This window comes from Triturus cristatus, chromosome 1_1, assembly GCF_964204655.1.
Source record: "Triturus cristatus chromosome 1_1, aTriCri1.1, whole genome shotgun sequence".
In the NCBI taxonomy this organism is placed as follows: domain Eukaryota; kingdom Metazoa; phylum Chordata; class Amphibia; order Caudata; family Salamandridae; genus Triturus; species Triturus cristatus.
This window is the reverse complement of record NC_140579.1, coordinates 695,584,452-695,600,399: the sequence shown is the minus strand read 5'-3', so window position 1 is coordinate 695,600,399 and position 15,948 is coordinate 695,584,452. Positions and strand designations below refer to the sequence as shown.

General features: G+C 48.1%; 1 protein-coding gene across 1 annotated transcript; it reads right to left on the bottom strand.

Annotated features, from left to right (window-relative positions):
- Positions 1-3,203: 3,203 nt before the first annotated feature.
- LOC146870891 (olfactory receptor 5AR1-like) lies at positions 3,204-14,911 on the bottom strand. The gene is made up of 2 exons (XM_085645147.1): positions 14,879-14,911; positions 3,204-4,148 (listed from the first exon to the last, which is right to left on the bottom strand). Exons 1-2 carry the CDS (start codon positions 14,909-14,911, stop codon positions 3,204-3,206), a joined length of 978 nt encoding a protein of 325 aa, XP_085501273.1.
- Between the last annotated feature and the right edge of the window lie 1,037 nt (positions 14,912-15,948).

The following is a 15,948-nucleotide window of genomic DNA, read 5'->3' as shown; positions in this document are numbered from 1 at the left end:
GTGGCAGGGGTGATGGGCAACAGGTCCCCTATGAGTGGGGGTGGCAGGGGTGATGGGCAACATAAGTCCTATGAGTGGGGGTGGCAGGGGTGATGGGCAGCAGGTCCCCTATGAGTGGGGGTGGCAGGGGTGATGGGCAACAGGTCCCCTATGAGTGGGGGTGGCAGGGGTGATGGGCAACATAAGCCCTATGAGTGGGGGTGGCAGTAGTGATGGGCAACAGGTCCCCTATGGGTGGGGGTGGCAGTAGTGATGGGCAACAGGTCCCCTATGAGTGGGGGTGGCAGGGGTGATGGGCAATAGGTCCCCTATGAGTGGGGGTGGCAGGGGTGCTGGGCAACATAAGCCCTATGAGTGGGGATGGCAGGGGTGATGGGCAACAGGTCCCCTATGAGTGGGGGTGGCAGTAGTGCTGGCCAACATAAGCCCTATGGGCGGGGGTGGCAGGGGTGATGGGCAACAGGTCCCCTATGAGTGGGGGTGGCAGGGGTGATGGGCAACATAAGCCCTATGATTGGGGGTGGCAGGGGTGATGGGCAACAGGTCCCCTATGAGTGGGGTGGCAGGGGTGATGGGCAACAGGTCCCCTATGAGTGGGGTGTGGCAGGGGTGATGGGCACCAGGTCCCCTATGAGTGGGGGTGGCAGGGGTGATGGGCAACAGGTCCCCTATGAGTGGGGGTGGCAGGGGTGCTGGGCAACATAAGCCCTATGAGTGGGGGTGGCAGGGGTGATAGGCAATAGGTCCCCTATGAGTGTGGGTAGCATTAGTGATGGTCACCATGAGCCCTAGGGGTGGGGGTGGTAGTGGTGCTGGCGATACAACCCCTATGGTGGCCTGTTGTTAGTAGCCAGGATGTGGATCCCCTGTGTGTGTGTGCCATTTTACGGGTATGTGTCGTTTGTTTGTGTGGTAGGTGTCTGACTTACCGTCTGTGCCGTCAGCGTCTGTTCGTGATCCGGTCATAGATGTAGAGTACTGGTATGACCGGCGCGATGGGATTCATGATGTGTTCGTCTCATACACGCTGCTTGTTACTCCGTCTTGTACCAGTTGCAAGCTGGTCCATCTCGTAGCCGTGGATTAAGTTGTGGCGCGAATCGTAGCTGATATGCTTTTTTTCCGGATGCTGTGACGTGGCGTACGTGCCACCCCTCCGGGGCGTAGGAAGTACGCATCGTACTTGTCAGGGCAGAAACTGCTATGGATACTGCTTCCGGGCGACTCGGTTCGGCGTTCTGAGGTACGGCTCAGACGGAGAATGAAGCTTGAATTACAGCCTACGTGTCGTTCGGGTTTTTGGCAGTTATGCGCATCGTACTTCACCTACAGGACGGACCGGCTACGGGTACGTGTCGGTCGCATGGTAAGGCTATGAACAGCTCTCCGAGAGCTGTCCAACCCGGATCGGAATCGACCCCATAGTGTGCACACTGAAACACACCCATTGTCACAATGTAATCCCCATACAGGAATTTGGTAATTTTTTCATTAGCACAGGTGCACCACATAACACGTTGGACAACGGATTGTATAAAATACTTGTCCGCAAACTATTCTTCCAAAATTGTCTTCCTTTATTCAATGGAGTCTTTAAAACAAGTCAGGATAAGTGAAATACAGCCGACACGTTTCGCCCTTATCATAAGGACTTCTTCAGGGATGTTAATTCAAACGAATCTTCACTATGATGTCTCTCTAGATAAGTAAACCATCAATCAAGAAAAAGATACTTCAGTTTTTTCAAAATATTATATTAAAAATGGTATTTAGTTCCTTGGAATGGAAGCATAGGACAAGCGGGAATGTATAACTCCCAATCTTAATCCCGGGTGAGGGAAATAAGAGGTGTGCAATAATAATTGCACAATGTTGCAACCGACCAGAGTCAGTAGGGGAAGTCTTCACCACACGGAGACCAATGGCATAACTGTGCCAACACGGGGGGAAAGGATAGTAATGCGCCCTATTGCATAAATATGGTGCATTCCTGCCCTTTCACCTTGGCATAGGGCACTGCAGCAAGGTGACTTGCTGTGCTGCTTCACGCCAAATTCCAATTAATGAAGGCCCAAGTGTATAGACTTTGGACACTATTTAGAGGTGAGGGAACTGTATGGTTTCTGGTTGTGAACCCTCAGCCACCTTTGTTGTCAGAAACCCTTGATAAGGAGGTCTGTCCACCACAGTATTGCTTATCACTAACTGTGGTTTCAATGGCGAATGCTTAATGATACAACCTTAATTTAGAGTGGGTCAATATTACATGAATTCCATGCCAGGGAGTAGTATGCAAGGCACGGCAATCCCAGGCAGGAAAACAATGATTGGTGCTGATGCACAGAGTGAAAACTCCTTACATGTCAGAAACATTAATTGTATGGGCGATTCTCTGCCAGAGGGACAGAGGAGAGGCAATGGATTCTCGAATTTGGCGGTTTTGCAGGTCACCCAGCAGGGACTAAATGATCTTGTTTGTCCCACAGGTCAGTCCATCATTTCTGGATGTAAATTATTTTTTGGGTAGCAGTAATTATAGATTTCATTTCACCAACAATTACAGTCCATGTTGCCGTCATCTGATTCAGGCAGGTGATCTGCAACTTTGCCCTAAATAATAATGGTTCCATCTTGAATGGCATGACCTCTTCTATAGTGTTGTGTAACCTGGATTCTCTGGCAGTCTGGTATATGTTGCCTCTCTATTGTGTAGGGCTGCAATGATGCACTTACAGGATATAGCTTATCGCTGCATCGGCTGTACATGGGTGTTGTGAAATCTTATGTAATGATGGAGCAAGAATCATGTATTCTTTAATGTAATGCTGGTTTCTGAGCCATGTTCAAATTTCCAACAACAGTGGTATGTCCACCCTATACTGGTTGTTGCGCCTTTAGAAGTGTTTTAAGTATTATCAGACTAATGTTAGTTACAACGTTTCACCCACTGCTACCATTCTTGGTGAAGGTGCAGATGTATTTAACTTCTGGTAAAATTAAGATGAGTTCCTGAATGCAGGTTTAAAATGCAGGAATCGCTAGGACTGTATTGGGTCATTTTGTCAAAGAAACAGCATGAAAATGGAATTCATGGTCTTAGTCACTGCTTTGTGGTGAACAGCAAGGGCAAATAGCCTTAATTATGCACAAATAAAACCTAGACTAACTTTTAAAAAACTCACAATTTTGCACATACCTGGATACTACTTTCTGAATAAATGTTGCCTCAGTAAACCTTGCACCTCTTTGCTCCTTAAGCTATATATAATGGGATTTATTGTTGGTGTCACTATTGCATAAATCACAGCAATCACTCTGTCCTTGTTTAAAAGATATACTGACGTAGGCCGAATGTAGTTGAAGCCACCTGGTCCGAAATACAGACTAACCACGGTCAGATGCGTAAGGCAGGTGGAAAAGGATTTCTGGCGCCCATGAGATGTCTTAATATTTAGTATGGCCCTTATGATGAACACGTAGGAAAGCAGAATTAACAGGCAGGATCCGATGATGATAGATCCACCAGATATATACATCATCAACTCGTTTATATGTGTTTCGCGGCAAGACAGTGTTAAAAGAGGTGGAAAGTCACAAAAAAAATGATTGATGACGACAGGTGGGCAGAAGGGCAACCGGGAAATAAGAAGAGTGTGTAGCAAAGCGTTAGAGAGAGCCACAGTCCAGCAGGTAGCTACAAGCGAGAACATAACTCTTTTATTCATAATCATGGTGTACTGCAAGGGTTTGCAAACTGCCACATAGCGGTCCAGAGACATCACTGCCAGTAGAAGGCATTCTATCCCAGCAAAGGAAATGAAGGAGTAAAACTGTGCCATGCAAGCAATGAAGGAAATTGCCTTAACCTGCGACAAAAAGTCAGCAAGCATTTTGGGAACTGTAGTTGATGTGATGCAGATATCGACAACAGACAGATTACGGAGGAAATAGTACATGGGCGAGTGTAAGCGGGCGTTTGCTGTTATTGTCACTATCATCAGCATGTTTGCAAGGAGGTTTACAGCATAAAGAAAGAGAAACAACACGAAGAGTGGGATCTGGTGCTGAGGGTCACTGCTGAGTCCAACTAGGATGAAGTCTTTCACTACGGTGTAGTTCTGGATATCTCTGCTTTCTGTCAATTTGGTCTACAAGGAAAAGAGCAGCCCAAGTAAGTCAGGGATGATGAACTCAATGAGACAGTTAAAATCCAAACATAACATCACAAATATAGGCCCGGAATATATCTAAAAAAATCACTGATAATGGTTCTAAATTAGCAAAGGTCATGGGCGATGGGGTGAGCGCAAGGTTTTATTTATTTTTTCATTTAAATTTACCTATCCCGACGTCTGTCAACTCCCCCCCACCCCGCCCTGCCCCTCCTCGCCGCCCTTATCTGTGCCAGCCGCCGCTGCCCAAGTTGCTGCTTTGCATTACTCTGCGCTAGGAAGGGTTTACAGGGCTGCAGCACGGTGTTCCTACACATCAACCTATGCATTTTGGTGCATCTCAGATTTACCAAGACTTATAAACCTAGAAATGCGTCAAAATTGTATGCCTTCCTGATGGAGGTGCGACTTTATTTCTCCTCTTTGTTTCACCTTTTTAAGTGCGCTGCACTCTGCAGGACACTTAGGAAGAGGAAACAACTCTGAAGATTGTCCGGCACAAAAACAATGCTGGCTGCAACGCAGGCACCCTTGCACCATGGTGCAAAGGTGCCTTCATTAGTGCTAGGCTGGTCACAGTACACCAGTGTACCAGCACAGGGAAAGTGCATGAATGTGCCATGTCTTGACATATGTGGTGCATTCCTGCCCTCTTCATTTGAAGCAGCTCAGCAAGTTGTCTCGCTGCATTGTGCTGCACCAAATAATGATAAGTCTGGGCCTTAGTGCAGAAGTATTTTAAAAAATGTCATTCAAAAGAACTTACCCCCTACTTTTTTATATAGTTCAATGTTTAGAAAGGCAAGCTTTATTTTAAAATATGGTTTATAATTCTTGATAATCTTCTTCTAGGCCTGCTTTGGCTCACTTACCAGGGGTGGAGCCTTCCTACAGGCAACTCACATCTGAAACTTCTTGTGTTGTTTCCTAAACCTTAGTCCCTTTTTTGATTACACAAATCTCAAATTAAGTCCTCTTTCTGTTCTGTAATACAGTTGCCAAGACTCTCCGTATATTCTTCAAAGTATCTAGGCCTATGAATGCTAGTGTCTCTGATGCCTAAGGTCCACTTTTCATCAGCTCTCTATTAGATGTCTTGAGACAGGTGTCTCTGCATTCTTAATAACCGGTTCTCCTCTGGCTTATTTTTATGCTTTTATGCTAGTGTCTCAGTGAGTCTCACACATTTTCTACTCAACCTCCCATTGTGAGTTCATAGCACATATGCACCTTTCTGGCCAAATGTATGTTAGCTATTCAGGTCTCTCCTAAAGTGTGCTCAGGATTGAGTGATTTAGATAAGGTCATTTCTCTGCCCACAGTGCCGTTACCTGGCTGAGACTTCACCATTTCTATTTTGCATTAACATAGAAATTTTTAGGGAATTTTTTTCTGTAGGTGAAGGAATATAAACAACAGCATCATAAGATTCATAAGATCTTTTGGTGATTTTAAAATAACATTGTTGTAGAAAATTGCCATCTTTTGCATGATGCACTCTAAGATTTTTGCCCTATCTGTTTTTGCTGGCCATAGAACTCTCTGCACTTGACCCCTGTTTACCAATGCCAGAATTGCATTTTAATTTACCTATAAGTCCCTAGTACATGATACATAGTGTTCCCAGGGCCTGGGAGTTAAATGCCACTAGCGGATTGCAGTACCTAATGTGCCTTCCACTACGGTGTCATGCAAACCTAGCTTCAGAACTATCAATCTAGCCTGACTGAAGCAATTGTTAAACTACAATTTGTCATGTCAAAATAAACCCTTTGGCAAGTCTAAATTTACCTTCTGAATATTAATGTCACTTCTAAGTAGGCCTATAACCTATAAAGCAGGATACATGGTTTTAGAAATATAGTTTATGTAGAAAGTTAATGTTAAACATGTCCTTATAGTGACTAATGCCTAAAAGCTATTTTAACTGTAGCAATGCTGGCTGTTCCATGGAGAAACATTGGGATGCAATACTACATTTAAAACTGCAATCTTCAACTGGGAAAAATTTAGAAATGTCATTCTTGGAACCCAATAGCCATGCCCCTAAGGAGAGTGACTGTGCTTGTGGTGGCCAGAGCATTGATAGAGGTAATATCTGATAGAAGCACCATCTTGATGTCAACATACATGAAAGCCATGTGGGATGAGTGTTGACGTAACCTATATGTTCTCCAAACCACACGATCCCCAGACCAATGGGCATGTTGAGAGATTCAGCAATACCCTGAAGAGAATGGTTGTAGACCTGTTTGACCCTTTAAGACGTAAGTGGGTTCTCTTGTTATGATGCTTGTTGATTGCTTACAGTGAGGTACTCAAGAAAGGAGTGGGCTTTGAGTTACTGTTTGGGCACCCTGTAAGAAGACCTCTTAATCTTGTGATGGAGGGGTGGGCAAAATCTCCCAGGAAAACCCCACAAGACGTTATTGATTACATTCTATCCCTCAGAGCCCCAACAAAAATATAGGGGCCAGCCACTAAAGGACGAAGCAGTGGTATGACCAGAAAGCCACTCTGGTTAAATACCATTTAGAGGGCCACAGGGCAAGCATGAGCTACTCATCCCAACCATGGGGACTGAGGCCTTCTATTCCACATGTCCCATTCCCCAGACTCTCAGTGGTAGTGCTGGCCATGAATTCCAAGGCTTTGCGGGGTGAAGGTAGGAACAAGGGGGTGAACACAGGCACATAACTCCAAATATATTCAACAGCAGCAATAAATGATTGTCCAGCAAAATACTTGTTATTATGAAAAAAGGAATATTTATATACGAACACAAAGTAAAGTACGACATTCACAAACAATACACACAGTTACCTGAGGTCAGTGCTCTGGTGTTTTATAGGGTTGTCCATGAGTCCCAATCCCCTCTCGATAGCTGTGGTGGTTATTCCCTATTCACTATAGGCAATATTTAGGTTAAGCCCCACTAGCAATCCAAACCTCACGATTCCCACACTGTTAGACCTGTCATCCTAAAGGTGGTATTCCCACTGGCCTTTGGTCTTTTGCTTCCCATTTTTGCTGATTCTTTTTGTTGGCCTTAGGACTCTGAGCACTTTACCATTGTTGACCAGTGCTAAAGTACATGTGCTTCCCCCGAAAAATATGAGGACATTGGTGTATACCTGTTTGGCTTATTTGTTGTACTGATAAGTCCCTTATAAAGTGGTATACCACATACCCAGGGCCTCTACTTCAAATGCTACTAGTGGCTGAAGCACTGATTGGGCCACCCACACAAGTACCCTTTCAAACCTCTCTCAGTCCTGCCACTGCATTGTCTGAGTGTGCAGTGTACTGCCATGCCGACTTGCCATTAAAAATGAATTGTCAGGCCTTATATCACCTTTTATTACGTATAAGTCACCTCTAAGGTATGCCCTAAGTAACCCTGTTAGAATTGGGAATCTCTGGTTGGCACCGGTATGCACTTGTGGCAAGCAGGGACTCTTACTTCTAAGTCAGAGTAAGGGGATCACCCTTTCAAATAACCCCTGCTCACCCTTTAGGTAGTGTGGCGCAAGCAGTCAAGACTATTCTCAGGGCGTCATAGGTTAAGCATTTGTGAACACATACAGTAATACAATGACACACCACAAATGGACACCAGTCAAGGTTGTATCACAAATAGTTTTCTTTATATAAGGCTTAGCACAAGACCAGAATAACAAATAAAATGACCACAGTATTATTTTAAAGTTCAATGTTCTTGTAAAAAGGCTTAAAATACAAAAATAGGCTTCTCTTAGTCAATTACGCTTCTTTTCAGGCTTTGTACGGTTCGTACCTGGATGTGCGACTCGTTGGCATTAAAAACAAGGAAAGTACGAGTCAAATAATCGTTGCGGACCCCGGGGTCCGTAGCGTGCACGCTGCGGTGTGAACAGAACAAAGTACCTTGGTTTTGTAGGGTCCGCGACGGACAGTGCGGGACAAGTCGATGGGTCCGGGTCGTAGCTCGGCAGCGTATTCAGATGCTGGTCGGGTCGCGGCGTCGGGACGCAGCGTTGGTACGGGACCTTCAGGGATACGTGCGGATGGCCCGGATCGGCTTGCAGAGTCCGTGGCGTTCGGCGTTCGAGCCGTACTTTCGGGGCGGATAGGCGGCGACACTTCTCGGCGCCGTACAGCGTACGGGGAGGATCGGTGCGATGCGGCGTCTCGGCTCTGAGCACGGCACAGTACAGTACGTTTAGCAGCGTACGGACCGTACCTGCGGGACAATGAAGCTTGGGTCCGGCGTACAGGGTTCGGCAGCCAGGGCTGTACGACTCGAATCAGCGGGGAAGGTTAGGTGCGATGCGGCCGGGAGGGATACGGTGCATACTAACGCTTTTGGATCAGCGTAGACACACGGTGCCGGGCGGCAAAGACACGGCTTCGCGGCGGATGGAGTACGAGTCGTACAGGGGCCAAATCCAGCGGGAAACAAGCAAGAATTGTCCAGGCAACTCAGTTTTGGAAGGCAGATGAGTCCAATGGTCCTGGGACTCAGTTCAGGGGGCCAGCTCTTCTTCCAAGCCCTTGGAGATTTGTTGAAAACAAAGTGCAAAGTCTCTCTTAGTCTTTTCCTCACATTTCTCAGCAAGGCACCAACTGCAGGCCAGTCCCCCAGGTTAGGGAAAGTTACTTCTCCTTCAGCTTCTTCCAGGTCCTTCTGGTCAGGCAGAGTTTCTTTGTGGTTCAATCAGGATCTCCTCTCTCTGGGGAAAATTAGAATAAAGCGCTCTCCAGGCGCTATGTGGAGGACCAGCACAAAGTCATTGATAGATCCAGGAACAGAAACAAAAGGTCCCACAAAGTCCATCAGGCATCCAGGGGCTGGGCAGGGCCCAGGGAGGCAAGCCTTCCCCTGGGCCCCAGCAGCAGCACGCCCCTGGTTGTTTCAAGTTAAGCACAAGAACAAGAACATTTTCATGGGGTCACAGCCCCTCTTTTATACACTAAATCCTTTGTTCTCAAAAGGTGCAAGGAAGGGGCAAACCAGATGCAACTGGTTCCTGAGCACTTTGTTTTGCTCAGCCCCTCTCCCTATTCACAGAGCAGGCCAGGGTCTTCAGCCGCACCACAGGGGGCGGAGCCAGCATTGTGTGGGGAAAGCCCAGCCCTATTCACGTCCTAGGTGTACTCCTCCCACTCATCAACCTGCAGAGCTCTCCCCCCACCACTGGGGCAGACCCACCCTGACTCCTGGAGCCAGGCACACCAGCCAATCACACGCCAGACAGTCACTGCACATTTATGCCAGTGTCTAGAAGTGGCGCTTCTATACTAGCTACAGTAACGCCGCACACATCATTGCGCAGCATTCACTCTCACGAGTTTGCACATATCAAACTAGACCCTGCACTCCCCACGCATCAGGAACTAGCACTGTCACTCAGATCCCCCATGTATTCCTATGGGAGGGCAGGTCAGTCTCATTCAACCACACAGAGCGCACGCGCTTTCCACTGGGACACAGTGTGAAAGCGCCTAGAGGCCTAAAACCACTAGTACAACACAGGAAAAAGGCTAGGATAATGCAAATAGTTCTAGGGGTGAACTTGCCAGAAGGGCCAAGTCCAACACAACCCCCTTCCAGCCAAAACGCAGGGCAGACCAATCACCACCGTGATGGTCTTCCCTGCTTGGGGCGATAGAACACGGACGCAGGCCCGCACTGCAGGGATACCCTCCGGTTCTATGCCATTCTGAATCAACATGGTTCCATTTGAAAAAAAACAACTGGAAAAAAACTCAGGCCCAACTAGGCTACCCCACTGGTACTACCTAGTTGTCCACGGCCAGGACCAGGCCCTAGGCCACCCAGATACCACTGGTCCTTGCCAAACCCAGAGTGGGGGGTAGTAACCCCTGGCATACAAGCCATTCTCTACTCTCCCTCTCAGTGTAGTTCCCAACTACCACTGATCCTTCAACCTAGGGTCCGCACACTCAGGCTGACCAGAGGTCACGGGCAAGAATGCCCCACCCTACCTCTACTTCTGGGGTTCCGCACCCTCCCAGGGAAGCACCCACCAGAACACAACTCTCCCACCAGTTCAGGACCTCTCTCCACCAACTGGTCTACCACCTGGGATCCACGGGGTCAGAGGCGAGGACTCCCTCCCTCTGCACCCCCTTCCACTGTAGAGCAGGGTCTCTTCACGTACGATGAGCCCCACCTGCCCTCAGGACTACAGCTGTCCTTACGTCCAGATCTGGAAACACCGACTACTGGCTCCCCAACCGAGGGACGTACCCTTTGGTCAGATGCCTGGCGAACCAGGACTTAACGAGGGTGACACATAACTAATGGGTCGTGTGACAGTCTGCCTGGCGCTGATTTCACGACCTCCTGTCCATCTGACAGGGCGTGCAGACCCCCCAGGACAGAAGTGGGGACACCACGGTCACTCAGTGGCGACTCAGCCCTCCCGGCTGGTCCCTGACCTACTGGTTCCCACTGGGGAATCCCTCCCCCTTTCACCCCTCCCTCTGGACTTCCGCACCCTCCCAACTGGAGCGGTACCGCCAGACACCAGGACTACTGGAGCTCTGATTACAGACACTCCACGTCCTCTAGACACTGGGAGATCCTCCTCAAATGACCTATTGGTACAGCCTAGGCCCCCGACCTGATGTTCCCTAAAGAAACCATCCAGGCCCTGAGACTGGGTTTCGGGCACCTGGAGACATGCAGTCCCACCCACTCCTTCTCTGCAGAGACAGGACGTGAGCCCCTACACCGAGACCTAGCTGGGCTACTCTGAACCTCTTCCTACCACGCTGAGCTGGAAGACACCTCAGCCACTCCTTTTGGAATCACTCCCCAATGCAAGCTCCCTATCCCAGAGAACTCACACCCAATCAGCCAGCAAGCTCCCTATCCCAGAGAACTCACACCCAATCAACCAGCAAGCTCCTTATTTCAGAGAACTCACACCATTCATCCACACACACACCCCCCAGACTGGTAAGACAGTTTCTACCGCCCCTGATTTCTCAACCTGACCACCCCGTGACACAGGTACCATTACTCCGGGAACTGGGAATGGGACATTCACATTCATCCAGCGCATTACACATTCATCCCCACCCCTCCCAAGACTGGTAAGACAGTTTCTACCGCCCCTGATTTCTCAACCTGACCACCACGTGACACAGGTACCACTACCCCGGGAACTGGGAATGGGAATACCTGCACTAGACACACATCTGCTGCCACCACTGATCCCACCCTTACTGGTGAATCCAGAAACACATTTCCACAGAAATGACACTTAAAAACAAATTTAGAACAATAATCCCTTTCCATTTCCATTTGAAGCTTTGCCATCTCCACTTCATGTGTTCTTGCAGCAATCCTGTCAGCCATCTCCTCTGGCGACAGGCCTCTGCCAGGCTCAGAAGCCCCTTCTGCGGGTATCACCTCCAGCACACTCTCTGGGAACTTGGATTCGTACCAGGCCCTCAGCGCCTTGGTATACTGCTCCTTGTTTTTCAATCCAGTTTGGTTAATTCTGTACTTGGAGAGGTATCCTTTCAAGATTTCACTTGTGCACCTCAGCAGTGCCCTCTCCTCCCAATCTATGTCATCAACCCCAGAAAATATAGAGGACGCCCTGCCTCCATTGACTGAGCTAGGCATGGTTTCTTAAAGTGGAGATTCTTCAGCAAAAACAAAAATCAATACTGTGTGGCTACGTTATCGGTCTGAACTCACTACGTGGTGTTCACTCAATTACTGTACATAAATCACAAATGCAAATTCAAATCCTCACCGCTGACCACCAATGTTAGAATTGGGAATCTCTGGTTGGCACCGGTATGCATTAGTGACAAGCAGGGACTCTTACTTCTAAGTCAGAGTAAGGGGATCACCCTTTCAAATAACCCCTGCTCACCCTTTAGGTAGTGTGGCGCAAGCAGTCAAGACTATTCTCAGGGCGTCATAGGTTAAGCATTTGTGAACACATACAGTAATACAATGACACACCACAAATGGACACCAGTCAAGGTTGTATCAAAAATAGTTTTCTTTATATAAGGCTTAGCACAAGACCAGAATAACGAATAAAATGACCACAGTATTATTTTAAAGTTCAATGTTCTTGTAAAAAGGCTTAAAATACAAAAATAGGCTTCTCTTAGTCAATTACGCTTCTTTTCAGGCTTTGTACGGTTCGTACCTGGATGTGCGACTCGTTGGCATTAAAAACAAGGAAAGTACGAGTCAAACAATCGTTGCGGACTCCGGGGTCTGTAGCGTGCACGCTGCGGTGCGAACAGAACAAAGTACCTTGGTTTTGTAGGGTCCGCGACGGACAGTGCGGGACAAGTCGATGGGTCCGGGTCGTAGCTCGGCAGCGTATTCAGATGCTGGTCGGGTCGCGGTGTCGGGACGCGGCGTTGGTACGGGACCTTCAGGGATACGTGCGGATGGCCAGGATCGGCTTGCAGAGTCCGTGGCATTCGGCGTTCGAGACGTACCTTCGGGGCGGACAGGCGGCGACACTTCTCGGCGCCGTACAGCGTACGGGGAGGATCGATGCGATGCGGCGTCTCGGCTCTGAGCACGGCACAGTCCTGAGCACTTTGTTTTGCTCAGCCCCTCTCCCTATTCACAGAGCAGGCCAGGGTCTTCAGCCGCACCACAGGGGGCGGAGCCAGCATTGTGTGGGGAAAGCCCAGCCCTATTCAGGTCCTAGGTGTACTCCTCCCACTCATCAACCTGCAGAGCTCTCCCCCCACCACTGGGGCAGACCCATCCTGACTCCTGGAGCCAGGCACACCAGCCAATCACACGCCAGACAGTCACTGCACATTTATGCCAGTGTCTAGAAGTGGAGCTTCTATACTAGCTACAGTAACGCCGCACACATCATTGCGCAGCATTCACTCTCACGAGTTTGCACATATCAAACTCGACCCTGCCCTCCCCACGCATCAGGAACTAGCACGGTCACTCAGATCCCCCCTGTATTCCTATGGGAGGGCAGGTCAGTCTTATTCAACCACACAGAGCGCACGCGCTTTCCACTGGGACACAGTGTGAAAGCGCCTAGAGGCCTAAAACCACTAGTACAACACAGGAAAAAGGCTAGGATAATGCAAAAAGTTCTAGGGGTGAACTTGCCAGAAGGGCCAAGTCCAACGAACCCTAAAGGCAATGTGCCATGTAAGTAAAAGTTAGAACATGTACTTTACTTTTATGCAGGTCCTGGTAGTGACAAACAGCCTATTTCATTTTACACTACTGTGAGTTTCATCCCTCTCATAGGCCAGCTTTGGGAATTCCTCAATACACTTTTAAGCAGTCATTCCTGACCAGAGAGAGTAGCTTTTCCATGTTTCACATTTTTGAAATGGTAATGATAAATCCTCCTTACTAGAAAAGTTGTATTTAACATTACTGTTTTAGAAAGTGGACATTCCTCTGCACTTACTGCAAACCCCCCACCCCAATGGACCAAGCACGAAACCTCAGCTTCATACTTGACTCATCGCTCACGATGAACCACCAGTTCAACGCCGTATCCTCTGCCTGCTTCAACATCCTCCGCATTCTCTGAGAAATGTTCAGATGGATCCCAGCCCAATCCATAAAAACCGTCATGCACACCCTCATCAGCAGCAGACTGGACTACAGCAACGCTCTCTATACTGGAATCAACAAGAAACTTCTTTGCAAACTCCAGACCGTCCAGAACGCCACAGCCAGACTGATCCTAGCCATCCCCGTCACAATCACATCACCTAACACCTCTGCGATCTCCACTGGTTCACCATCAAAAAAGAATAACCTTCAAGCTCCTCAATCATGCATGCAAGTCCCTCCACAACATTGGACCAGCATACCTGAACAACTGTTTCTCCTTCCACACACCCAAGAGACACCTCAGATCAGCTGACCTCTTTCTAGCCACCATCCCACGCATCTACAAGACCAGAACGGGAGGAAATTCCTTCTCTTACGTCACAGCAAAGGCCTGAAACAACCTCCCTCTGGCAAATCCCTACACTGCCCCACTTCAGGAAGGACCTCAAGACCTAGCTCTTTGGAAGACACCAGCACTCATCGGATCTGCCCCCCACCTCCCCAGTGCCTTGATACCCCCGTGGGTGAGTAGCTGAACTTTACCAACCCTGATTGATTGATTGATTTATTTACTGCTCTATGTGCCTGACAGCCTGTCTCCAATACACGTCTGGGGTGGGTAGCAGCTGCACTTTGTGCATTCCCTTGAAACAGCCGCAAACACAGAAAGGTGAGGCTCATCTGCATTCTGCGTACTCACCTGCATTCATCTGCATTCTGATGGGTCTTATGGAACAGGTTTTAGAAAAATATGTTAATTTGCAACTCTCACAATATCTGGAGGAGAATATTCTTTTGCACCCAAGTTAGTCAGCTTTCAGACCTCAGTTTGGCACTGAGACAGCTCTGTTGAAGATAGCGGAGCACATGAGGGGCCCCCTAGACAATGGGGGGAAGGCTGTCTTGGTTATGTTAACCTTATCAATGGCCTTCAATACTGTCCCCCATCGCAGATTCCTTGACCGCCTCCAAACTATTAGGATCATGGGCCTAGCCATGAAGTGACTCACCTCCTTTTTAGATAAAAGAAGCCAAGAGGTTTGTATCCCCCATTTTCTTCCAAGACTTGTGAGTAAATGGTTGGAGTGCCTCAAGGCTCGACACTCAGCCTTACCTTGTTCAATGTATATCTCACACCCATAGCCATGGTAGCTGAGACCTTAGGGGCTTAGGTAATCTGTTACATTGATTATACCCAGCTTCTCTTCTCCTGTGAAAAGAAGGAAGTGCTCACTGGTGAGGTCATCAAAAATTGCCTCTATAAGATCTTATTACTGGTTGTCTATCAACCGATTAAAATTCAATCCAGATTAAACAGAGATAGTGTTTTTGTCCCAACATCACCAGATAAGTGGAGGACCTTCCGGCTGAAGAAAGCCCCCTCCCTGGGTCTCTGTACTGTAAAGATGTAATACGTATTGGGGCGCGAGGAGGAGGACAACGGAAAGAAGAAGACACCGCAGCGAGGAGGAGGGCGGCCTGCAGAGAAGGTAAGTGTTTTTAGAAAAAAAAAAAAAAATACTTTCTGTGGGCCTGGGGCGGAGTGGAGCTCCGCGTAGTTCCACTGAGTTTTTTTTAAACTATGTGGAACTATGCGGAGCTCACCCAGGGTTAATTTCTGCAGCTCACTCCAGCTATGTGCTCCACTACAAAGTCTAACTCTTGCTGAGAAATAGACTCTTTACAGTCCATATCTGTTTCCTAGGCTGCTTCTTGGAAGTCAAAGCAGTCAATCGGGCAACTATATTTCCATAGTTTTCTGCAATTTTCCTATAATATCTGGTGACTTTGAAAAAGGTCCTCACCTCAGTCTGGGTAGTAGGCACCTCCCACTCCACCACAGACTGAATTTTGGCATCCAACGGGCAAATCTTGACATTCCCCAAGGTAGACTATAGTGGACTACCCCACCTGACACTCGGTCACCTTGATGGCACTTTCTGCCTTCTATATTCTAGCCAACACATGTTCTAGGTGTCTCAGGTGGTTCTGCCATACATTTCTGAACACTGCAATGCCATCTAGGTAGGCCACACCAAATTCATTCAGCCCTGCAACAATATGGTTCACCAGGTGCTGAAAATTGTCAGGAGCATTCTTCAAACCAAAGGCATCACCTTGAAGTGATATTTAGTATTCTGTTGTCAAAAATGCAGTCTCCTCTTGGCAGCTGGTGCCAAAGCA